The sequence below is a fragment of the Plectropomus leopardus genome, chromosome 15 (assembly GCF_026936395.1).
Source record: "Plectropomus leopardus strain MGB_pleo_1.0 chromosome 15, ASM2693639v1, whole genome shotgun sequence".
NCBI classification, from domain to species: Eukaryota; Metazoa; Chordata; class Actinopteri; order Perciformes; family Serranidae; genus Plectropomus; species Plectropomus leopardus.
The window spans coordinates 30,209,469-30,235,401 of NC_142190.1; the positions used below are offsets into that span (position 1 = coordinate 30,209,469).

Below are 25,933 nucleotides of genomic sequence, written 5' to 3' on the forward strand. Positions count from 1 at the left end.
GTATAATTGTTTAATTGTGCACAGTTTATTAAGCCTTGCTTCTGCTCACTGATGGTTGTTCAAATTTCACTCCAGTGATCACTGGTGCCCACAGTCAGCTTAGTACCTCCCACCTCCTTTAACATCCAAACAGATCACCTGACACACCTGAGGCGAGGAGATCAATCAAGCGCTCCTGATTAGGAAGGAGCCGCCTCCCTCAGGTGGAACCACTTTCCTCTAATGAGATGCTATAGGTTGCCTTCTTCTTCTTTTGTCCTTTTGTCTGGCAGAAATGATGTGTGTGACATATAAGTTTGTATCTTTTCTTTTTGATTTGACTGTGGCTTTACTTCTTAAAAAAATCAAAACACACACACACACACACACACACACACACACACACACACACACACACATATGGAAAGAAGGCAATGAGCAATGTAACAAGGAAATATTTAAAGTAAAGGAGCCAAATCTGGAAATTAAATTTATTTTTTTTTAAATTACATTAATTTTTTTCAAGCCAAATTTTTCAAACTTTTAAATATGGATTTCTTGATATTTTTCCTTGTTATTTCAGAATTTTCTAGTGATTCTCTTTTGTTTAAATAGTTAATTTTCATTTGTCATTTTTGGGTCACCTTTTAATACATTTTTTTCTTTTCTTTTTTTTTTGCAATTTGCAGGATATTTCATGTCAAGTAGCTTTTTAAAAAGAATCAAACCAATTTGCTCATGTTTCAAAGGTTGAAATGCTCCTGAAAGTTAGCTGAACGCTGCACAACAAAACTGATGTTGATCCAGGTTTCAAAGGATTAACCTCTTAACTGCACCTCATTATTTGGTATTTGATTTTTTGTAAATACGTTTGTTTTCTGTCATTGCAGAGCTCAAACAACTCACATCATTTACAGAATATTGAAAAAGTCTGCTTTATAATAAATCTGCTCTGTCTCAGCACCTACTGCCTGCATCCTTCCTTGGTTTATGCAGGAGTCAACATCCAGTGACTCTCCTAACAGTAGAAATACAGAAAGAGCTAAGGACTCTGGAAACTGTTCATTAAATTCAGTATAATTTAATTTATCCCTGTCCTCAGTCCCTCACAGCGGTTGAGGAAAAACTTTTTTAAATTTAGTTTATTTTATGTGACTTGAAACTGAGAGTCTGTAATGTTGAGTAGAGCAGACTGGTCATACAGCCTGGACACAGACCTTCTAGCTGCTGCCTCCTCCTCCTCCTCCTCCTCATCCCCCTCCTCCTACAGCAGCTCCTCCCTCCTGCATCAGCTCAGGATCAGTCTCAGGTTAATTCTCACCCAGCGAGGAGCAACATCAGGAGGTGAGCTGACTACTTTCTGGCTTCCAAAATTCTATCTTTTCTGTAAATGATGGTCTTCACTTTCCCCTTGATGTTGCTGTTCTTACATTATTATTGTTATTATTATTTATACAAGTTTGGGCAGTGATACACTCCCATTATTGTCAGCTGGTAATTGCAAATCTAACATCACACTCTGATATCATTACAAGGTACAAGTTAGATATATTTATCAATTTTCATAAACGTTAGTCATGTTAAAACTCATGGGAATAGGGTGTGTGAACCTTTTTCTGCAAATAATTTATAAATGTCTGCATTATTTCTTCAGTTTGCCTAACAACTAAATCAAATCCATGTTTTCCATTTAAATCCAGTTTGAACTCAGATCTCCAGTCACACTTGTTGGGCTGCACTTTGGTCAGAAAAGTGCTGTCCGATTTTTAAGAAATATCTCAAAATGACATTTTAAGCCATATTAACTGATCAACATATATGATTACAACCCTCTTTCTATAGTTAGATACAGAGAAACACACGTAAGCACTTTTTTCTACTGCACTGAAAAACTTTTAAACTTCTAAAAGTGGACAAAAATTAACCCTCTATGGTACAGCGTTGCCACATGGCAACAACCCCATTTTAAGCCTTCTACACACAGATAATACATTCAAAGTTATGATGCAATGCATTAAAAAAGAGGTGGGGTTCTAAGTAAACCAATTGCAGTGTTTAAATTTGTCACATTACTTTCTATAGGCCATTTTGAAACCCTTTTCTGCAGACATCATGGACGGGAGGAGCCTCACCATTTGACGCCTAAAAATTCAACAAAAAAAGTGTTTTTTTGAAGTTTTTCAATGGAAAAAAAAATATACACTCAACAATAGGTTAGTTAAGTTCATTATCATGTAGTTTCTTGCACTGTAGTCGATCAATAAATAATAGAAAATGTTAAAAATGTGTACGTTGCCATATGGCAACACCGTACCATTATGGATTGGTAGCCTGGCATGTTGATAACATTTTGTATATAGGCCTACTTTGCAATTGCATTGGTGTACACTGATCTTCTATAGTCTCTAAACTATAATAATGCACTTTGTGAGTCCTTTCCACATTGCATATGATGATATTTGACACATCTTTCTTCCATTTACAGAATGAATGCAAATTTTTTTATGGTACATCATGAAAAAGGCTGAACTAGCCCTCCCACTAGATGATAGTGAAGATGACTTTTCCTCGTCACTGAGAATTCAGTGACGAGGAAAATGAGCTGCTGGAAACACAGAGTGAGAGTGATGAAGACAGTGAGACCGATGAAGATTATGAGCCAGAGAATGAGGACAGTGGGGACAGTGAGGACAGAGACAGTGAGGGCAATGGAGACAGTGAGGAGAGGGAGGACAGTGAGGATGAAAGTGAAGTGACAGGTATTACCAGTAAGAGAGTGTAAAATGGGTAACATCTTGACCCTAACCCTGTTCAGGCTACTGGGGATTGTTTATACTATAACATGAGTTTTAAAATAAATGTTACATACAATTTTAAACAAAACTCATGTTTTCATTACTTTCCATTATGGTACGGTGTTGCCATATGGCAACGAACCCTAAAAACTACTAAAAAAATAATATTTTTTGAAAATGTCTCTTAATTATGTTTACTTGGTCTATTTTAAGACAAAAAAACACCCCAAACATTTTTTTACCAACTGGGATCATAGTGCGTACCATAGAGGGTTAACCTGCTACTGAATGTCACACTCTCTTATGCAGATACAGTTTGCCAAAGACATATTTATATAAATGTTATCACTTATGCACATTACGTTAATGTATTCTTTATACTCAAGAGCTGCACAGTGAAATCACAGTTAGACAATCTTCTACCACAGAGCCACTGAAGGTACCAGAGCTAACTGACTTGAGTGATTGAGGGCTGAGTGGTCACTGTTTTTTGATCGCTGTCAGTTGTTGCTATTTTATACTTAATCTCATGTTAGTATTTGTTCAGTGCAAATGGCAGAAAATAAGGATTTGTGTCACCAATCCAGCTTTGAATCTCTTAAACCTGTTGAGAGAGACAGAGGAGATACCAGACAGAAGTTAGTTCATTTGTTTGCTTTTATGTCAGAAATATCACTGCTATATTAAGTGTGTCTGCAAAACAGAATAATGCTGCCCTTAGTTTACTCAAGGAAGTCCAACAGCAACAAGGAAATAAGTTATCTGTCCTTCAGCCAGACTTTTCTCCTCTCAGAGAAACGGGACATGCAACATTCTTTGTTAAAAAAAAACCCCAACTAAGTCCTCCCGTATAAAGCTGCAGCTTACAGGAAAAAACATGTTATTGAGAGCCTCTTACACACAGCTATGTACTCAAGAATAGGAGGCGATTACAACCTTCCTAAGTTGGATAATGAATTAACAATGGGAGCCAAGTGCACTGCAACTATTTCTACAACAGTCACAATTACATAACTACCATTTTTGTCCACAGCAGCTGAACAATATTACTTTTTTTTTTAAGCAAAGAGAGCATTTAGCAAATATAGGTGTGCTCACTTTCACCCAACATGAACTTCTAGACAATGAAGTCAAGTAGAAAAATAAAAAGTCCCACAGTCCTCCTCTCTTATGTGGACAGTGTTTCAACATGCAGGCATTCCTCTGAGATTTTAATTTCTCTTAACCCTTTGAAACCTGTGTCAACATCTTTTTTTGGGCTGCATTCAGACACCTTCACAAGTATTCAAATCTCCAAAATCTGAGAAATTACATTGGAAAAAAGCAATGAGCAACTTGGCAAGAATTGTTTATGCAAATTGCAAGAAATTGGTATTTTTGGAAGATTTTCTTTTTTAAAGCAAAAGAAAAATATCCCAAAAACTATATTTATAATTCCTGTAATTATTTAATTAAAATTATTTAACATTATTATTATTCTTTAAGGACATTTTGCAGGTCATTTCCTTTATTGTTTGTTTTGTTTTATTGTACTGAGTTATTGTTAGTCTGGTCCAGTTTTTTTTCCAATTGTCCCCCCCAGTTGTTGTTGTTTTTTTTTTCCATGTAATTTTCCTGTACTTTTTACCCATTTATTTATCTATTAAGTGAATTTGTGGGTCAGTTCTTCTGAAGTTGCTCATGGCCTTTTACCCGTGTTTTTGAAAGACATCATGGACATCAACATGGGCAAATATAGCAAGCAGAGCAAAATGTAAGGAAGATAAACAAAGATGTCTACTTTTGTTCTAAGGTAAGGCAACATAATGTTAGCAAAATTTGCTGCGACGTGACAAGTATACATAAATCTCCTTGTACATTGTGTCGGCAACATGGTGTATATCACCTTTGGTAGGTAACATTAGCTTAAGTTAGCTAATAGCCGCTAATGTTATGGCTAATTTCAGCTTTGTACCACTAGCTGATCATGTCGTCTGTTAAACTTAGTCTTAGTATTTTTGCTCTTTGACAGTCAGACACCAGTATCAACTGTGACAAAAGGTGGTAGTTAAAGCTCACCAACTGAAAACCATTAATGTTAGCTAAGTAGCTATAACGTACACAAAAAGACACCATTGACTTAAAATGAATATGCTATTCAGTGTTCAAAAGTTAGTTAACTTGTGCTGACTGTGTAAGTAATGTCTGTTGTTTTCTGATACAACTTTATATGTTTATGCTAAACCATTTTATCAGTGGAGGTCCCAGCGAAAGGTCAAATGATTATATTGGTCACACTCTGCTGTGGACATTCTGCCACTGATGTGTCGCTCCATGACAGTGTCCCATGCATTTTGGACATAAATTCTACAGCATTGGACACTTAATAAAACATCTTTACCAATCTGACAACACTTGCACAGCATTTTGGGGAAAAAAATGCTTCAAAAAAGAAAACAAAACCAAATACATAAATGTGCAGCAAATAGCACACAACAAAATCTGTCTCCAGGGGACTTTAAAAAGTGATGCACTTCTGCATAAACAACACTGGCATGCTACTCATCTGTGAGAACTGTTTTTAATAGTTATGTTTTATCAAAAATCCATGTGTTTTGACAATGTTTTTGTGTAGAATAGGTTGTATGTTATCCTATGAAAATGCACGCACAACAGTTTGTATGATATCATTAGCGCCCCATAAATAACACCACGTCCTAAAATTACCTAATTAATGTAGAGTGACAGAAGTTAGGTTTAGGCAGTAAATGTGTCTGTGGTTAGGTTTAGAAAAGAATGTGGAGGAGGTACCTTAAAATGGCTCAAAGTTCTCATTTTTGAGAAGTGTCTCTACGGGAAAGTCCTGATTTTTGTGATCCATCCACAACCCCAAGACTGCCTTCTTTTTCACTCTCATCAACACATTGGACACATGATCACAGCCTCACAAAATATGTGGGATATGTACACATTTGGGTGCATTACTCTTAATACCAAAACTTTGTGAGTACAGCCTGGTTTTCAGTATATGACTAGATAAATAACTTGGATTATCCTGCATGAGTCGTATGAGATTTTGATAACAGACATTTTGATATAGTTTTGTTGTTGTTAAATGTGGACCCCATTCACCTAAGCTCATTAAGAATTTTCTCTGCGTTTTGATTCTTTATTTACAGTGGAGGCATATAAAAAAACAAAGTTTGCCTTTTAAAATTTCACATAACACATGGCAAGTAAATGATATACAGATGGTTATTAGGAGGGTGAAGTGTTCCTTTAAACACTTAATAATTTATCAGATTTGTATGCTGTCTATTGAAGGGTGCTAACAGAGAAACAGACTTTTTCCTGTAAATCTCAGATAATATAACCCATCTTGATTTTTTTCAGGTTCACACTGGTTTATAGAGGGTCCAACATGGCTGCAGACAATAAACCCAGCTGAAGCAAAAAAAATCCAAAAGTAGCTCAATTGCAATAATGAGGGCCTTAACCACCAGCCTTATGTACCATTTTAATCAATGGATAAAGCCCAAATCCCACCGTTAGTGTAAACCACTGACACTAACTTGACTTGGGAGAACAGAACAAGACCTTTGGGAGAACTGTGTGAAGCGGTGACCATGTTCAGTCACTAGACACACACTCAAAGCAGTGGGAAGCTGAGGACGCAGTGAGCGGCACCATGATTGACCTGAGTTTCCTGACAGAGGAGGAGCAGGAGACCATCCTGGCTGTGCTCAGGAGAGATGCTGAGCTGAAGAAAGCTGAGGAGCAACGTGTCCTGTGAGTTGTGGAGGCATAAACTAATGTCTGTCCTAAAGAGCTGTAGAAAGGTCATTTATCTGCAACCTTTTTTGCAAAGAATATCTGGAAAAATTATATTCTTTTTTTTCATATATAGTCCTAATATGTTTTTACCCATGCCATTTCCATTCAGTTTGTCTGCATTTCAGTTTGCAATTAATTATAAGAACATTTTCACAGTCAAATAAATAACAAAAAAATTAACCAATATATATGCAATATAAAAAAGAGAAAGAGAAAGGGAAAAAAACAGAAAAAAGTCAGAGATGCAGATTAATTAATTGTAGAAAGTAATGTCTATTATATTCTAGTTGTCAATATACTGTACACATTTTTGCAAAGATTTTTTGCAAAAAAGTGATAAAATTCTTAATATTATTTTAAAAAACCATTATTTTTTCACATGCCATTAACACACAGCTTATCTGCTTTTCAGTTTGCAATTCTGAACCAAGAAAAGTTTCAGTCAAAGTCAAAGGGAAAATAAATAATTAAAAATTATGTTAATAACCAATATATTTGCAATATAAAAAGAGAAAGGGGGAAGAAGTTAAGAGATGTAGACTAATTAATAGTAGGAAATAATGACTATTAAGTTCTAGTTGATATATATATATATATATATATATATATATATATATATATATATATATATATATATATATATACGCATATCTGTATGCATATATGAAACAAACTTGTAAAATACTAAAATACTAAAAGTACAAATAGTTTTTTTTGGCATCTTCTGGTGAGTGTTGGCTATGTTACACTTAAAAGGCAGCATCTTGCTATTTTTTAAAATAAACTGGGTACTTTTGTCCCACATACACCTGCATTAGATGTCATTCTGTGTAACAAGGTCAATAAGCCATTTTGAGATTATATAAAAAAGTGATAGTCATGTGACAGTCTGTGTCATCATTAAAAGGACCCCAAAGACCTCTGTGGTGCTGCAGAAAGGTTTGCTGATCTCTCTAAAATGTTTGACAACTTGCCCTTTTCACAGTGTGATTACCCAAATAAGAAAACTGCAGTTATTCAGTGAAATGTCCAAAAACCACTTATAGTGATAGATTTTTAAAAATTCAACTTTATCTTGTGAATAATTAGGGTTAACGTGGTTGGTCAAAGTCATTGTTCGATATAGGTGGCCATATGATTGCCTGCAAAATTTATTAAAGTAAAGGTTTTGTCATTCAGTGGTATACAACTGTTCTGTGTTTCGTAAGGTGTTGTCCATTACACTGAATGTACGTACCCCTTCCTACCTACTAATGTCTGTCCTAATGAACTGTAGAAAGTACATTTATTTGCACACTTTTTTGCAAAGAATTTCTGCAAAAAAGTGATAAAACTCTTCATATTCTTATAGCAAAATTTGGAAGTGAATTTAGTGTGTATACATTTCTCATGGATGTGTCTGCACGCAGGAAGCTCCAGAGGACTGTGAGTGACAAGGGCCAGCTGAGGTACATGACAGGAGAATGGTTCTACGAGACCAAGCAGCTTCGTCATCAGGACCGCATCCACGGCTCCGAGCTCATCAGGGCCTCCATGAAAAAATCCTACAAACCGTTGACTATATGTGAGTCTTCCATATCCTGCTTTTCTCTCATGAAAAAGACAAAACCAAGTTTGAAAAAATTGTTGTCATTAATCCTTTGAAACCTGGACTGACATCAGGAAACTGATGCGATTTCTCTCAAAACCACTGGGAAAAAATGCAATGGCCGACTTGGCAAGAAATGTCCCACAAACTGCAAGAAATAAGTAAAAGGTGACCAGAAAATTACCTTTTTTTAAAAAAAAAAAAAAAGAGGGAAGGATTATTTAAAAAAAAAATCCAAAAATAGAAAAACTGTCCAGAAAACTATATTGATAATTATAAGAATTTTATATTTGAAATTATGTCACAGGGAAAATAAAAATAAGAAAAATGTTCTTGTAACTTTTTAAACTTTTTATTTGATAATTTTTGAGCCATGTTTGGTTAATGTGCCTGTTATCTTCTCCCCATATTTGGAAATCAAACCAATTTGCTCAAGTTTTAAAGTGTTAAGTACTAGACACGCTTGACATGCTCTGTAGAATATTACTGTAGGTAGGTTAACTAAGAGTTGCTTTTGTAGCTGTTTAGCCTTACAGAACCCTTGCACATGCTTTAACCCAGGTGCTGCTGATGGGATGTAAACTCAGCTGACACATTAGCTGGTTGCTGGCTCAGCTCCAACTCCAGCTGTCTCACATTATTATTCTCAACTTGCTGAAATCTTTACTTGCCTGAGCTGGCTGCTGATCTTGTCCTCTGTTCGGAGGGAAGAGAACTCCCAAATCTCATTGTTTTCCCAATTTATGGATCTTATCAGTTGCTGTTCTTTTTCCTCGAGTCAGCCATTAACTGCTACTAGCTGCTTTTTAAACCTCCCTACTGTATATACTGAATGGTGAGGTGGCATAATGGCACAATATTCCCTCTCTGAACAGTCAACATAGTCTCATAGAAATGTATGAAATGGACACAACTTCTTAACAACATATTACATGGTGGTGGGCATGAAATGTTTTCATATATGTGCTGCCAACACAAAAACGATGCCAGTGCAAAGTCTATTGCGAAGAGTTTTTTTTTCTGAAATGGACACAGTTTGGTTAGGTTCATGAGAGAAAAACTCCTGGTATGGTTTAGAGAATAAAAGTAATAATATACTTAGTTAAGTTCAGAAAAAGATTGTGGTTTTGGTTAACTTTGTACAGGACACACGCCTTGTAAACATACATATTCTCCATAGTTACATAAAGTAGGCTTAAAGAGTAAAGTAAAAGCAGTGAAAGAAAATAAAATTAAAGTGCTTTACCTACTTTAAGTCATATGATTCTGCAAACTTATGGAGTCACAGAGAACACAAACAGCAGTTTCCTGGTTGAAAGTCCATGTTTGTTTGACCCATCCACCACCCCTGCCACATCTGCTATTTAGACTTTCCTGCTCCTGACAAAAAATCACCACATAACATGTTTATAAGAGTTCGTGTCAATTTCATGTTTGACAAAAAAGTATTTCTTTCACCTCAAGTGATTATGTTTTACTGAGCCTGTGTGATAATCCACAAAATCAACACACGGCATTCAGACAAAGGGTCAGATTAAGGGAAAGAATGGGGTTACAAAGACTTTTGGAATCATTACACATGAATAAACGCAGGGGCAGGCTTAATCATTTCCTCTGATCAAGGCCTATAATTACATCTGAGTTGTTTTCACATGAATATGTGAGGCAATTATTCCATCATAATGTTGTAATGAATACAAAGAGTGTGTTACAATGAATGGTTGGCTTGCTTTAACAGTAGTTGTGTGTTGTGTGCTGCAGTGGAGCTCTCCCAGATATTACCAGAGAAGCCCAGTTTTGTCAGCAGTGAAAACAAAGAAGTGTTCGTCCCTCCAGTACTCTGTGGGGTCCTGCAAGAGCCTCACATGCAGCTCAGCCATCAAAGGTGAGCGTGGACACATGGATGCAGTATTAAAAATGGCACCTGGTTTGTTGACGTCCTTTTCCACCTTGACTTACTCCCAATCAGCACCGAGCCCCACCCAGTAGTTTTTCAGGGCTGAACCACCCACAGGCTGGGGCCTTTTTCACCCCCATAAAATTTCTTAAAAATTGTCCCACAGACAGTGGCGGGTCCTGTGGGGACACGCAACCACGGTTTTACCTGCAGTGGAAACAGACCCATAGTCAGCTCATGTATGACGCCACTTTAGAAACATTAATATAATATATATGAAATATACAATACCAACATTTTCTTCCAGTGGCTGGGCTGTTTAGATACATGCACTCATGCGCACACGTGCACATCTTTTTTTTTTAAAAAAATTAACATTCTATATAATAATTGTACTTTTAGATAACATTTAATATTGCATTATTTATGTATTTGCCATCATGCTGACGTGTGTCTGGACTGTGCAAAGTGAATTTCCCTTTGGGGACAGTACTTGAATCTGAATGTGAATCTGTTGTTAAACATTGTTAGCAAAACTCCATTTTGGTTCACATAAAGCAACAGTTTATGTAAAGAAAAAAACGTGCCCCTGCAGCTTTAAATAATCTCTGAAGTTCAAATTTCAAACTTTGTGCACTTTTAGTAAACAGCCACTGCGCATGGTATAAACAAAACATATGGTCTGTGCTGTCTGTATTGAGCACCATCACATGCTGCACGAGTAGATTATTCGGCTGTGATTGCCAGTGAGTGGAGTTGTGCACACAGTAAATGAATGGATGGTTAGTAATTGGCCCCGAAGTAATCGTATTACAAGGTCAGGTCTCACATGTTCATGTTTTCCATGGCTTCTGAGGAGCCATCAGACTTATTGTACATATTCTGTGCCACCTTTACTGCTGAGACTTTACCTGTCTGTTCTTGGTAACTGTAACAATAATGATTTGCCTTGAAATAGGTTTCATCAGAAGTAATGGTACAGCTTGCAGAGACAAAAAGAAGAGAGGAAATATTATCATTTCATGGACAAAAGCTATGTCTGAGCATGCAGATTTTCCAATTAAAGATGAATTATTTTCGAAACCCCCGCAATGTTTAGAGCTGCAGCTCATCTTGTCATCTCAGGTTTTTGTTTCACTTTTTTGTTGCATTTTTTAAGATAAATAAACAAATACATATATACATACACATACACATACACACACACACACACACACATATATATATATATATATATATATATATACATATACAAAGAAAGTAAATAAATAAACAAATATGCATTATAATAAACCATTCAGGAGAGTTCATCATTAAAAATTCATTCAGCTTGATAAATAGAGTAATATATATATATATATATATATATATATATATATATATATATATATATATATATATATATATATAAACAAAAAAGGGTCTTTCTTTTTAACTTCATCTGGTATTTTCCCTAGAAGTAAACACAGTGGGTCTTTGCTAATGAAGGTGCCAGAGATTTTAGTGGGTTTTTTTTTTTGTTTTTTTGTTTTTTTGGTTGAATTTTCGCACAGACCATTTATAACACAATCACAATATATGACTGTGATTCACTTTCTCCTCGCCACATTATCTCCAACAATTAGATTTATTTTTATATGCCCTTTGAATTTATGGTGTTTTGAAGTATGATCAGATGATCAAAATCTTCCATGAGTATTCTCTCCAGTAATCTTTGTTTATTCTAATAGGTATCAAAACCAGGATCTGTATGAAACGGCACAAGATACACCTCAACCAGTGTTGCAGTCACCCACAAAGGTAGGATTCTGACCAGAGAAATCATATCAGAAGTTACTTGTTGTGCATGCTTTAGTGTGTCGTATGTCTTTTATTTATCACTCTTGTTTTTTTTAAAGCAACGAAAAAACCCATTTGACAGTGACGGCGGGTTATTGGACAGAGATCAAACCCAGACACTAAATGAGGGTGAGTTTTTATGTTATTAACTCATATCAGTTCATGCTATTTCAAATATGTTTTTTGAGTGGAAGTGATCTAATCATATATAATGTGTTATGTTTTGAATTGAGTGGACTGATTGATGGACATATCATGAAAGCAGTTACATTACAAGCCAATGTAAGTCTGGTTTTAGCAATCTGTCTGACATCCAGGTGTGTGGGTCCTCTCAGCCTTTCCTCTGAACAGCATGTTGGCATGAGCAATGGTTGCATGGCAGGGGGAAGCATGTTCTGGCTTGTGATTTTTAACAATGCTATCATCTGATTTCATCCTATCTTGTCTAAGTTGCGATCTCAGAGAAGGCAGTGACAGAAAATGTGCCAAAAAACATTTCCATTCAGTTCCTTGGTAGTTAACAATACTGGTTTAAAAATATTTAATAGCTCAAGAAGCACAGCCATTGACTAAGTTTATATAACAGACAACTGTCTTTAATTCAATCAAAGCTCAAAAGATGAAATCTTTGTTTTTGTGCCGTATTTCCGAGTGTGTTTTCCTTCAGTCGCTGTGAAATGAGCCGATGAGTTGGGACCACAGATTTTCCCAGGGGTTGTCAAAGTGAAAGGAAAGTCCAAACACACAAGTCTGCCAGACTAGCCGGAGGATTACTCAGAAATACATTCCAAAGCCTTAATCTTTACCGCATGACTTGTGGGTGCTGGAACTATTTCACAGGAGCTATGAAAACAATGTTTTTGTGGGAGAAATGATACAATAAGAAGAAAACAAGCGACACAAATAGTGACAATTTCCAAAAAGAACAATAAGTCAAATGGTTACCTCATACATAGCCATATTAAAAACTGGACCAGTGTTATGTAAATGAAACATTAATATTCCGGATGAAAAGGTGAAACAGTAGTTCAAGAGCTTTATTTTGAAATACAGTAATGTGACTCATGCGACTAAGAAAAGGGAAGAATGCCTTGAGATAACCAGATCCATATCATTTTTTGTGATCAATTTTTTATTGGTTTTTCCATTTAGTTTAAAACAAAACAAACAAACAAACAGATGTGGCAAGCAAGAATTAGACTATAGTAGCAACAGCAACAAAGGAAATATAACGGTAGTGTAGCCCATCCAACAGAAAATGAATAACTAAATAAATACCAAACAATGGCAATACTACCAGCCAACCGTATCTACAGTATTGAGTGTATGAGAAGGTAAATATAAAGAATGCCACATCTCCCCTCCCACCCTCCCACCCACCCACAGGACCCAAAGTAAGAGCAAAAGATGACTACAGTCAGGATTTTAGTGTGGAGATTGCGTCATCCCAACATGAAACGTTTTCGGGTTTCGCTAAGTGCAAATTAGCTGCCCAGCGTTCCATAATGGCTATATCAATAAAATCTAACAGCCATTTATTTATGGATAACACATGAGGGGGTTTCCATCAACATGCTATCATCCTTTTAGCAGCAGTGAGACCAGCCAGAAAAAGGCGCTTAAGTTTAGCGGATAGGTTCAAACCAGAAAGGTTATTGAGTAATAAGATGGTGGGTGAGTAAGGAATTTGCTTTGGCAATATTGTGGACAGCACACTACACCCAGATCCATATCATGTAACAAGGAACAATCAGCCACAGCCAGCAGATATTTTCATTACTCCTGTAAATATCAGTCTATGGCAAATATGTAGAATAAGTTCATGATTTTTTGTTCAGGGCTATCCAGAGCTTTACATGTGCCCCACAGTGAATTTTTTGACTAATGTCCCAAAACTAATTTTCAGGTCAGTTTCTCACTACCTTTTCCTAATTTCTTGTAATTTGAGGGACAACTCCTGCCAAGTTGCCATTGCCTTTAAAGCCATGTTCTCAAAATAAATCAAACCAAGTTTTGAACATTTAAGACATGTGAAAGGCTTCTGAAGGCAACACAAGGAAACTGATGTCATTCCAGGTTTCAAAGGGTTAAATTGTCTGCATTAAAAAAAAAAATTAAAAAAAACACTCAATGGCACACAGCTGGTGTGTTGTTAGTTAAAATGGTGTTCATTTGTTTTGTTTCTTTCAGAGCCTTTACCTTCATCTGACAGCTGCATTTCTTATGCTTGTAACATTAAACAAGACCCTAATGAAAGTCCAATAACCCAGGATGCATCTGTTCCCATCTCAATGCCCCCAAACAGCACCAGTTCTCAGGACTGTTTTGTTGAGGAAGACAGGCCGGGAGGTCAGCAGACTTATAACTCTGCTGCTCCGCGGAGCATCCTCAAGCACTTATCCACTTCTAGCTCCACAGACTCCATGTTCTCTCACCTGGACCTGCAGAGTCCAGTTAGCCTTGATTCTCCCACTGAGACCTGGATAGACAGGAAGCAGGTGAGGTTCAGCTCCACGGTCAGTCACAGCGGAGTGGAGTGGCAAGATGGGAAAGAGCTGGGAGAGCACAGTCTGCTGGATGTCGACTCCATTGCTCTCTCTGAGGCGGAAAATAATAATAACCTAGAGGATACTGGCAGTGCTGCTGTTGGCAAACTGAGGCCTTTACTCAGACAGAGTCATGTGGAATCACTGGAAGGTGAAGTCAATTCCAAAAATGAGGCAAACCTCCAAGAACAAGAAGCAGACCAACACCTGGTCCTTAGTGGTAAGAGTTTTATTTAAGACCAATGAGTCAACTAAACAGCCAATCATTAAGTCAAACAAAACACCCAAACCATTCATTGACATTTAGATATGTAGCACCCAATACTGGAATTATGTCATAAAAAGGGTATTTAAACTAGAAAATTCATGATTGTATCTTTCTGTTATAATCCTCGGGGGTGCAGTTGAGTAAGTGGCAAAATGTAGGCTACTCAAGTATTAAGGCCACCTTTTTTCCTAATGCCAAATTCGATTTTAAACCCTTTCTGAGTGCCAAAATTTCACAAGATCAGGCCTGGCATTCAATAAGAATCACTTTTGACTCAGATGAATGCGAACATTTCATAGACTTTGAATCCACTGTTTTGTCTTCATTGCACAGCAACCAATCAGGATGTGCATGGGCAAGTCTTCCCATTAATAGGGATTTTAGTTTAACAACACACCACTTGCCATCTCGTCTTAATTTTGATAAATTTCATAAAGCCTAAAGGTTATATTTCCAAACATGAAATAATGTAAAATGTGACAGTTTACAGTGGTTTCACGTGACGCTAAGGGTATTATACATTTTGTAAATCTGCATATTATACATTTCTGAAAAAACTTTTCTTTTTTTTTTTACATTACTATATAAACCACCCTAATTATTATATGATCAGTTTTGAAGAAATATAAGACCCACCTTAAAGGTTTTACATTCTTTGTAAAAATGTTTTGCAAAGGTTGAAAGCAAATGGTATTACATGTTCAGGAAATAATTTCATCATTTGGTGCTACATGACTTAATACAAGCATATACAAACATAATTTTACATTAATTCTGCATGTGCATGTTCCTGCATGTAGCAAAATGTCGGACTGCTTATATAGAGTGGTGGATAAGAACAGCAAGAAAACATTTGTTTAACTGTATTATTAGGTTACTGCACCTTGCTTTGTCATTATAGGTAATCTGTCACAAAGTTTCATTTATGTCAACTTGCAATTTTGTCACTTTCGTCTTATGCCACGTGTTGGAATTTTCCATTGGTTTATTATATTACTGTGAGATGAAGTGTGACTTTGCTAAAAAGTATATAATGGGGCTAAAGAGCAGACTTAATCTGCTAATTTTATTTCGTTCACAATCGGAGCTTGTGGTATATTTAAGTGATATGATGCAAATTCTTGTAGAGTAAAAAATTAGGTATTGAGTGCAGAGAGGGAATTGTACCAGGTTCAGATATACTTGTATGTGCATTGTTGTTTGTCATTGTGTCAAAGTAGACACTTCAGTTGCAAATTTTCATATCCCACACACATTGGCATTTAGTATGCTGCCAGAATTTACAAAACCAAGTGCCCCACTTCATTTGACAGTGATACACCAAGATATTTGCTACACAGGTATCTTTAATTATACTGTGCAGTGTTAATCAGATATAACTTATACGGATGATGCTTTCTTTACAGATGTCTTTGGGCATTGCCAACCAGAGTTCCTAAGCCCCCGCAGTTTTTCTGCTGAGCAGGAGTCAGGCAAGCATGTGCACCTGGAGACAGAGCCTGAAGAGGACCGTCACTCTCAGGCTGAGACCACAAACATTCATCACCAAGAGCTGCCTGAACACAGACCCAACATTTCTGTTGATGCCACCTCAGATACCAAGACGTCAAAGAAGTCATCTCATGCTGTGTCACCAAAGCCCAGACAAAGACTGCTTGGAATTTTTAGAAGAGACAAAGAGAAACCTGCTGAGGTACAGATTCCACAAATAGACAAGGTGAAGATACCTGAACAGAAAGAACCAGACAACACCAAGAGTCTCTCTCAGGGTGCTACAGATCTGGCCATTGACAAACCTGCTAGTGTCAAGCAAGAAGCTAAACCCTCTGAGATGACAGAGATCAGAACATTACAACTTACAGCACTGCAGAACACTCCGTTTAAAGAATCAATGACCTCGGTAGATGCCGGCACTCAGCGGGAGGCAACAGAAGACAGAGGTGTTCAGCTTCCAGAAAAACTATCCAATCTGAGAGCTTTCTGGGAGAGAGAAAACAGTGGTCCCAAAATAATATTTACCAGAGAAGAGTCAAGGCACAAACAAATTGCCAGGGGAGGAACAGAAGCTTCACATGGCCATCAGACTAACTCAGATGTGGCAAGCATCAACAACAATAGCTCACCTAAAATGGAAATGACTGTTGAGGATACGACTGGCAGGTCCCAGGAAAAGATTTCATCACCACAGACTGACTGTAGCTTCTTGGTAGATTTGTCTAAAGAAGATGGCACATATAGGGCTAACCCTGTCCTCATCTACGACGAGACAGATGACTCTTTTGATTCAGTCATGGAGTCACAGATTCCGGAGCCACAAGAAAACATCATCACTCACATGCCCTCCTCTGTGGCAGCAAAGCAAGAGAAAGATATTCCAGTACCCCTTCCCAGGCAGACCAGTTCAAGTCCTCAAGAGGACAGGGCAGCCAAGGTCAGTGAGGTTAAGCATTTCTGGGAGAAAGAGTATAAAGGATCCAGGGTAATTGTAGCAAGAGTCAAGGAAGCCATACATAGCTCCATTCTCAGTAATAAAGTTTCCCAACAGTCTGATTTGAAAGATAATAGTGAGAACTCTGACAGAGAGGCACCAACATCTCCATACAAAACAAAATCCAATGTTGTCTTGAAATCTGTTAAAGTGACAGACAAAGGTTTCATTAGTCAGAGTCCAGAAAGGTCACCCATGAGGAGTTCTGGTAGTACTGGGGACATACAGTCAACATGTCACCAATACCAAGTCAAGACTGATGCAGGGGATCAAGAAAGGCCTCTCAGTCCTAGTAAGTCCCCGAGTCCCAGAACAAAGGATCACGATGACGAAGTCAGGAGGAGTCCATCTAAGACCTGTCATCCAAGGGTCCTACCTCGAGAATCGTCCAGTCCAAAGAGATCCAAATTGGAAGGCTCTCCCTTGAAAACCTTTCCAATAGACATCGACCCCCAAACTAAGCTGGTCGAAGAGCAACAAGTAAAGCCAACACCACTTCCAAGACAGAAGAAGAGTCCCTCACATGAAGCAAAGCAGATGGTGCTGCCTGACAATAAACTTGGCCCAGACATCACCTCTCGTCCTCTGCCTCCATGTCCAGAGGACAGAGGGGCTTCTTTTGTTAATATGAACACACAACAAAGCAGCTCAAGCTCCCCTGCTTCACCACAATCCAAAAAAACCTCAGAGAAGAAGGTGGGGCCCTTTACACAACTCGCCAGATCTTTCATCCCTCAGGATTATCAGCATTACCTCGGACCTCAGGAGAAAGCCTACATCCCTCCTTTTTACCAAGAGAGAGTTGTTGCTGTAGAGAGTGATACACACACACCACAAAATGCCCTCAGAGACTGTGTGGGAAACCAGAATGAGAGTCCTGAAAGGAATCCTCCCGGGATCAGTCCTTGGGTTGTGCCAAATAAAGATGGTAACTCCAGCCAAAACACATCGACCAGGGCCTGGTCTCTGTCTCGGGCAAGTTCAGGCAGTGAGCTTCTGAATTCTCCCTCCATTTATATTTCTTCAAGATAATGACTGAGAAATAATTTTTTTTTTAAACAAGTTAACACATTAACACAACAGTGAGTCTGATTTGACTCACCGTTAGTAGACTAGCCCTGACAAAGTCCTCTATTGCAAAATTCTTCTACATGTTTGTGCAATTTGCTGTGATCATTGACTCTGATTTTCCTTTTGGAATTCCTCTTCAAGTTTGTTTATATAAAACTGTAGAAGTGATGTTTAGATTTAGCTGCCCTTTAACTAGTGCAAATCAATAGAAACTTTATTTTTTATTATTCAAATGCATTTTTTGAGGTGATCCGCTTTTTGTGATTAAAGATACAGTTGGTAACGTTTTGTCATATTGGCTGGAACTGTTACTACATCCACACTGTAGTACATAAAACAAAAAGTATGAAAAAAAAATTACGTCCCTCCTCCCACTCATTATGCTTCTTATGATATTTGCTACTGATAAATCAGAGCTGAGGAGTCTCGTGAACTGTGGTCAGACTACCAAACTAGGAGGTGCTGATCAAATCTGAATCAAGATTCAAGTTACTACATTGTTTTTTTCTCACCTCAAATGTTTTCAGAAATATATTTTGGTGAACTGTTTAGCTGTGAAATGAAAAAGTCTGGTCAAGCCTATACGCAGTTAAACAGCTAAACAGTACACTGAAATATGTTTCTGAAAAAATTTAATTTAGCTGATGGGCAGTGTTCACAAACATTCTCATTTTACAGCCAAACAGTACCCTAAAATATGTTTCTAAAAATATTTGAGGTGATAAATAGTCAAGAATCATGATTCATTTTTGATCAGTGCTGCATAATTTGACTGTTCAACCGCAGTTGATGAGCATTGACTAACGTAATTGATGGCAGTGTTACAGACTTCTTGGCTCTAATTAGTTCCTCTGCAAACATGTCCTTTAATGCCATCAGGTCCACTACGAAGTTATATAGTAGGCAGAAAAAAATGAGTTTTTTTCACAGATTATCTGTCTCATATGCTGCTGTGTGGTACACTGACGGTTTCAGCAAGTTTAACAAAAAGTTTTTTTTGGGGAGGGGGCAGCTTTAAAGAGCTGTTTATGCAACAATACCAATACAAACAATACCATAAAGATTTAAACAGGTGTTACCAACAAAAATACTCCTCTTCATTCATCACAGCAAAATGAAAACGGTTTAGGGTCGTGTTCCTTGTGTTTGATGATGATATAGAAGTCTTTTATTTATTATTGTACACTGATTTAAAAAGCATCATAATCGCACAAAATATCTGAAGCAGCAGAAGCATTGCAGTTTTTAGATGATTGCTTAGTAAGTCAGACCATCTGCGCTGAGTCTGTTTTCCAGAGCTGATTTTGTTTCGTCTGTGGCAGGTCATGATGACAGTTCTAGTCCTGTGATGTCCGCCCTAAAACGATTATCTTCAAGAAGCATGTCCTCATCCAAGAGTCTGGATAACCTCACCTCACAGACAAGTAACAGAGCTCTGTCTTCTTACTATAGTTTGTACTTTAATACTGCTGATTGTCAAAAAATGACATTGTAATATTAGTGCCTTATTTCATATGACTTGTTATCACTCTTTATCTTCCATATTCTTCTGATTAAAGCTGCTTCTCATATGGCAGAGGTATTTAAATAATAATGTCTCATGGCTCTCTTTCTTTTTAGGAGAGGAGAGGACACAAAATAACTCAAGAGACCAAGTGAATCAAAGTGTGGATGATGGTAAATGTGTGATTCTGTCTTTATTTACATATTTATCAGGACTTCTATAGGCTGGGCTCTGATTTAAATGTACTGTAAACTCAGTTTGCTTTTGATATTCAGCAACACTCATTATATTTTCTCTAGTTTCTTCTCTTCCAACGTCAGCCAACTCCAAACAGATGAAAACCAGCATGTCAGTTACTGTACTTCAGCATGACGAGGTAAATCACACTCTTGTACTTTGAATTCATAACCAAAGGATTAAATCCAGTGTTCAACATCTGCACTGTAGTCATTGAACAGATACTTTTACCCCTCACCCCTCACAATGAATGATTGTTTTGCCCTTATGGCTGAATTTAATTCTATTTTTCTCCCTCTGTGACTGATTTTTTTTTGTTGCTGGTTGTCACTCATGCTTTCCTGTTTTTCTCTGCTATCAGACAGACAGCGACAGCACTTTTGAGACAAACATGGGCTGGAGAAGAAACACAGGCAGCTCCACATCTAACTTAAGTCTCTCCTCGGGAATGGCCTCCATGTCTTCTGTATGTCCACACGCAGCTCATAATGTTTTTTTTTAATTTACCTAATTACTTTAAATCTGTAAAACCTTTGAAACTTGGAGTGATTTCACTTTTCTTGGATGCCTTTTGCAAGTTTGGGTAAGAAATGTTCCACAAATTGGAAGAAACTGGGAGATTAAGAAAATTGTTTTAAGGGAAAATGCCTAGGGGAAAAAGAAAAATGGGTAAAATTATATTTCTAATGATCAAAATAACATGTTTACATTAAACACCTTTTCCAGGTTATTTCCTTTTTTAAACTTAATTCTTCATCTTCTATATTTTCAGGTAATTTTCTTGTACTTTTTTGCTCATTTGGATTGTTTCTGCTGTCATTGCTCATTGCCTTCTTGCTATGTTTTGGGGAGGGGGGAAAGTCAAGATAATTTGCTTAGGTTTCAAACTAATGTATCATGTGGCAGCCAAGTCTGCTTTTTTAAACAGGTGCAGTATTTTCCTTAAAAAGCTGGGCACTAGCTTTTTTCATATGGGGTTAAGGTTCTAAAGACAAACAAAAGACAACAGTCAAAATTATTTGCAAAAACATTAAGTTAAAGCCAGATAGGCTGGTGTCTCCTGTCTTCTGTCTTGTTATGGATGAGTAGGTGAGCGGCAGCATGAGCAGCATTTACCCTGCAGACATTGGAGACATTGAAGTCCAGGGAAGCATCCAGTTTGCTGTCAACTACATCCAGAAGCTGGGAGAGTTTCACATATTCGTGGTGCACTGCAGGGACCTGGCTGTGGCCGACACCAAGAAGAACTGCTCTGACCCGTGCGTGCCTTCTGTATACTGTATGATCAAAAAAGATAGAAAAAATGTCATATCATCCAGTGATATTGTTATTGGTGATATAAAGTTTAGAGGAAGGAAAGAATTTCCAAACATTTCACACTATGTGTTTTAGTTGTGAATAGGAATGTGACTGTACTTTTTTTCTGTCTTTTTTCCAGGTACGTGAAATGTTACATTGTTCCTGACAAAACAAAGCTGGGAAAGAGAAAAACCACCGTAAAAAAGAAGACTTTAAATCCAACCTACAATGAAATCCTTAGGGTAAGAACTCCATTTCTAGTCTTTAAAGATTTCTCATGAAATATAGTCCATATTTTACAAACATATTTATTGTCTTCTTCTCCTGTTACAGTTTAAAATCTTGATGGAAGTGTTGAAAACTCAGAATCTGAACATCTCGGTGTGGCACAACAGTACTTTTGGGCGTAATAGTTTCCTGGGCGAGGTGGACCTGGATTTGTCAGAGTGGGACTTCAGCAACACGCACATAAATGAATACGTGCTAAAATCCAGGGTAACAACTTTGTTTCTACACAAAGTCTCTATGTATTTTGGAAGTAATCTGAAAAGATATTTACTAATCTCAATCCATCAGGTCACAGCATTAAGTCCAACAGCATCTCCCTCACGTCTGATGGACAGTAGAGGACAGATGAGAGTTGCCCTGAGGTTCCTGCCGCAGACATCCCAAAGTGAGTTATTGAATTTAATTTGATTCGATTCAGTTCAGTTAAATGCAGTTCAATTTAGTTCATTTCAGTTCAATTCAATTCAATTCAATTCAACTCAACTCAACTCAACTCAACTCAACTCAACTCAACTCAACTCAACTTAGTTCAGTTCAGTTCAATTCAGTTTGAGTCAACTCAATTTAATTCAATTCAGTTTATTCAATACATAAAATCATATGAATACAATGTCAGTGAAATGTAATGTAAAATTGAAAAAAAAAGTAATTTATTTTTTCCTTAAGTGTTACTTTTTGTGATTTGACTACATCCACAGATAAGAGAACATCCAGGATGGAGACTGGCGAGGTGCAAATTTGGGTGAAAGACTGCAAGAATCTTCCTCCAGTCAGAGGAGTTATTATCGACCCGTTTGTGAAATGGTAGGATGTCCTGCAAGCCGGCAGGTCACCAAATATGGAGACCCAAAGTATATTACTGTAATACTTAAATCAAATATTATGAATAATGAAAAAATGTTCACACAGTGCATAATAATAGTTATCTCACTTTAAACATTTTCCTATAGCAAGTTATGTGAAGAAGGAGCCAATCACGTTAATAGAATAAAATTAATAATTATAAAAAAAATTAAAAAGCCTTTGGAAACAGGACATGTAGAAATTACCTGCAAGAAACCGCGTTTGTGAGGGAAAAAGCAGGATGAAATATTTCATAATACTAATCTGAGTTTTAAAAAAGGATTATTTTACAGTTTAATGGTTTATATTTATGTAATTTATTTATTTCCCAATATGTTATTTATGTATGTTTTTGTTTTTGAACAATTTGTGTTTCCATACCTTGAAGTTTCAAATAAACAAAGGCATTTGATCTCTGTCCTCTCCTCTTGCCGCAGCACTGTACTTCCTGACACGAGCCGGAAAAGCCGCCAGAAGACGCGGGTAGTGAAAAGAACAGCCAACCCCATGTTCAACCACACCATGGTGTACGACGGCTTCCGACCTGAGGACCTGAGAGAGGCCTGTGTGGAGATCACAGTGTGGGATCACGACAGACTGAGCAACCACTACATCGGCGGACTGAGGCTGGGCTTAGGGACAGGTGAGAGTATACAGTAGCTTCTGTTGGCTAAGAAAGAGCTTGAATGGTCCCCTGCAGAGGCCACTTCCAGCTTTATTTTCATTTTGATTATTCAGTTATTTCCTTCATATTTATACAATTTCTTTCTGTGCAGGGAAGAGTTATGGAGTGGAGGTGGTTTGGATGGATTCAACGACAGATGAAGCAAGTTTGTGGCAGAGGATGTTACAGTCTGATGGTGATTGGGTGGAGGATGTTTTACCTCTGAGAATTTTTGTGATGGCAAAAGGCATGTCAAAGTGAGTGTGTCAAATATGGTGATACATGTGTGGAAACATGGATGGGAGTGCGCTGCATGTACATTTTGAGTGGAAGCAGCAGCCTCAACAAGCGTGAATCTGTATAACTGATAATCATTGTATGATAAATGTATACACAAGGTACTTTAGTTTGTATAGCCCAAACCACATGTTCAATAAGTCATATCAAAAAGTTAATTATTTATTAAAATGTTACACAAAATAGGGCAGAAGATAAAATCTAAAATGATAAAACATACAAACTGTTTTGATCTGATCACTCATAATTTGTGTATAGTCCTGCTGTTTTATATTGTGATTACTGCATCGATCAATTTTACTTTCAATAAACAGCATATTAATGTGACTTGTAAATTTAGGATAATGACTGAGGTGTTTCATCCATGTTTCATTCCTATTCGAAAAGTCAGCGCTTGCAAACAGACAGTACAGCTGAGTTAATGGAATCAGATAACAGCTACATAAACCTGTCAACATATCCATAAATATTAAACTCTATGGAAGTATATTGCTGCCAAGCCATTGAAAGAAAAACAAATCACTTTGTAATGTGAAAACTTTATTGTTGTAACATTTTTTCACTTCATGAACCTGTGCAACTTGGCTTGATGTTTAAGCCAAGCCTGTTAAAGGCTTGTGAGGATGGCCATGAGCAATGAAAGAAGAAATGAGGTGCAAATATGAAATTATTATTTTAAATGATTTAAAATTAAGTTTTAAGCTTCTCTGTACGAAAAAAAAATGGGCTGAAGACAGAAAAAATGAAAACCGAAAAAATGAACTGCAAGGGTCTGGACGCAAAATGAATCTAGAATCTAAAACTAGCTCAGCATGGTATTATGTATTTCTGTTTTATTTTGTTTTAATTTTATTATTAAATCTCAACTGTTTATTTATGTGCTGTTATATTCACTTTTCCTTGATACAGTTCTCTCCAGCAGTAGCTATTGACCTCTAGAGGATGCTGTTGGGCCACAAATAATAGCAACTCCTGAGAATTTTTTCTCCTGCAACTCATTGCCATTTAATACCAAACACATATGGCTGAGACAAGGAGACAAAGTCCTACCCTGTTTTATAAGAAAACACGGTTTGATATTTTTATTGGACATAGCTGAGAGGTCACGGTAAAATCTTAAATTGTAACTTATTCATACATATCTATACTGATTTTTTTCTATACATATGATGTACAAATCTTGTACATTATAGGCCTATTTATAGCCTATTTATATAATATTTTGTCATTTGTTTCCCTAAAAATAATTATAATACTAATTCCATCACAATTTCAAGTCGGGTATATAAGAATGACAATCACTGGAATTACCAGAAATTTCATAATTCCTACAGTACATTTAATGCAGCAATATTTCAACTTTAACCTTCGCAAAGCTCTCAAGCTTTCTCATTGGTCGATCCGCCCTGATGCGACAAGAAATCCCACTGTATGATTGGTTGTCGCGTCCTGTCAGTCGAGACGGGAACCAGCTAACCAGCAACCAGCCTCTGCGTTGCTAAGGTAAGTTAAACAGCTGCGTCAGACTCCCCGCATTTCGTCCGGAACTCAGGCATCGTTGCCTTCAAAATAAAATCATAGCGCGTGTCTCTTTGGGAAAATAAAAGTATATATGCAGAGTATTGGGGGTTTTAGATCAGCTAAAAACATGTGATATTATGTAGGTTATTAAATATGTATGTTATTTTAAGAACTCTCATTTAATGAAAGGATGAGAGCTGGGAACGCCACATCACATCTTTCTGACAGTATGAAATGATTAAATTGAAACTGTAGATCAAAACATTAATGTTATGCAGCTGACGCTTCTTAAAATCTTAAAAGTGTAATATGTAACCCCTTACATATTGGAAACACCACTAAATTATATGCCACAGTATGTGCCACAGTATGATTTATTTATTTATGATTTATTTATTAGGAAAAGTGACACAACAAAAGCATAAGTTAAACACCTTGAAAATGAGAAAATATTGTTCCATGTTGATGGTATTTTAAAAGTTGTGAAATAACAACAAAAGATTGTGGATGTGAATTTGTTGTGTTTAAAAATCAAATTTTTATTGCCTTTAATTGTGCTTGTAATGGCTTTAATAATTAAATAAATTAATATAAAAATATATACAGTCATTTAGCCTAAGCTGCAAGGCGAGACAAGGTGAGGTAAGTTGTTTGAGACAACAAGGCAGTTCAAAGTATTCTACATAAAAACATAAAGACACAGTGCAAAATAAACATATCATAAAAGGACATTTAAATGCAAGTAAAAACCAGTTAGAGAACAGAGTTAGAGAACAGAAAATAAAAATAAGCTAAAAGAATAGTCAGACAGGCATAAAATTAAAAAAGAAAAGTTAGAATGCAGTGTATGTAGTGGCTAGATTTCTTTCTTTTTTTTTTTTTTTAAAAAAGAGTTTACAAGCACATGACATGAAATTAAGCTAAAAAGGGGGGAGAACCCCACAACTACAAGAAAATGACCTGAAAATAAGCAAAAAGTAATAGATAATTAAATAA

General features: G+C 36.8%; 1 protein-coding gene across 3 annotated transcripts; it reads left to right on the plus strand.

The window, feature by feature from the left end:
- Positions 1-1,172: 1,172 nt before the first annotated feature.
- On the plus strand, positions 1,173-24,293 carry sytl2a (synaptotagmin-like 2a). Of its 3 annotated transcripts, none has more exons than XM_088088404.1 (19): positions 1,173-1,323; positions 6,147-6,542; positions 7,997-8,151; positions 9,937-10,060; positions 11,803-11,872; positions 11,971-12,040; positions 14,102-14,677; positions 16,132-18,201; positions 19,607-19,708; positions 19,905-19,961; positions 20,088-20,164; positions 20,387-20,491; positions 21,115-21,284; positions 21,464-21,566; positions 21,658-21,819; positions 21,901-21,997; positions 22,311-22,416; positions 22,893-23,098; positions 23,232-24,293. In XM_088088404.1, the coding sequence occupies exons 2-19, from the start codon at positions 6,442-6,444 to the stop codon at positions 23,378-23,380; spliced, it is 4,500 nt and encodes a 1,499-aa protein (XP_087944530.1). In that variant the 5' UTR covers positions 1,173-1,323; positions 6,147-6,441; the 3' UTR covers positions 23,381-24,293. The 3 variants fall into 3 exon arrangements, with proteins under 3 accessions (XP_087944530.1, XP_087944531.1, XP_087944532.1); XM_088088405.1 differs by having other exon boundaries at positions 16,132-18,141; XM_088088406.1 differs by lacking the exon at positions 14,102-14,677.
- Positions 24,294-25,933: the final 1,640 nt, after the last annotated feature.

Coding starts and splice junctions, on each gene's coding strand:
- sytl2a (XM_088088404.1), top strand. CDS start 6,442: ATGATTGACCTGAGTTTCCTGACAGAGGAGGAGCAGGAGACCATCCTG. Junction 18,202..19,606: donor GTCTCGGGCAAGTTCAGGCA/GTGAGCTTCTGA, acceptor CGTCTGTGGCAG/GTCATGATGACAGTTCTAGT. Junction 21,285..21,463: donor AAGAAGAACTGCTCTGACCC/GTGCGTGCCTTC, acceptor TCTTTTTTCCAG/GTACGTGAAATGTTACATTG.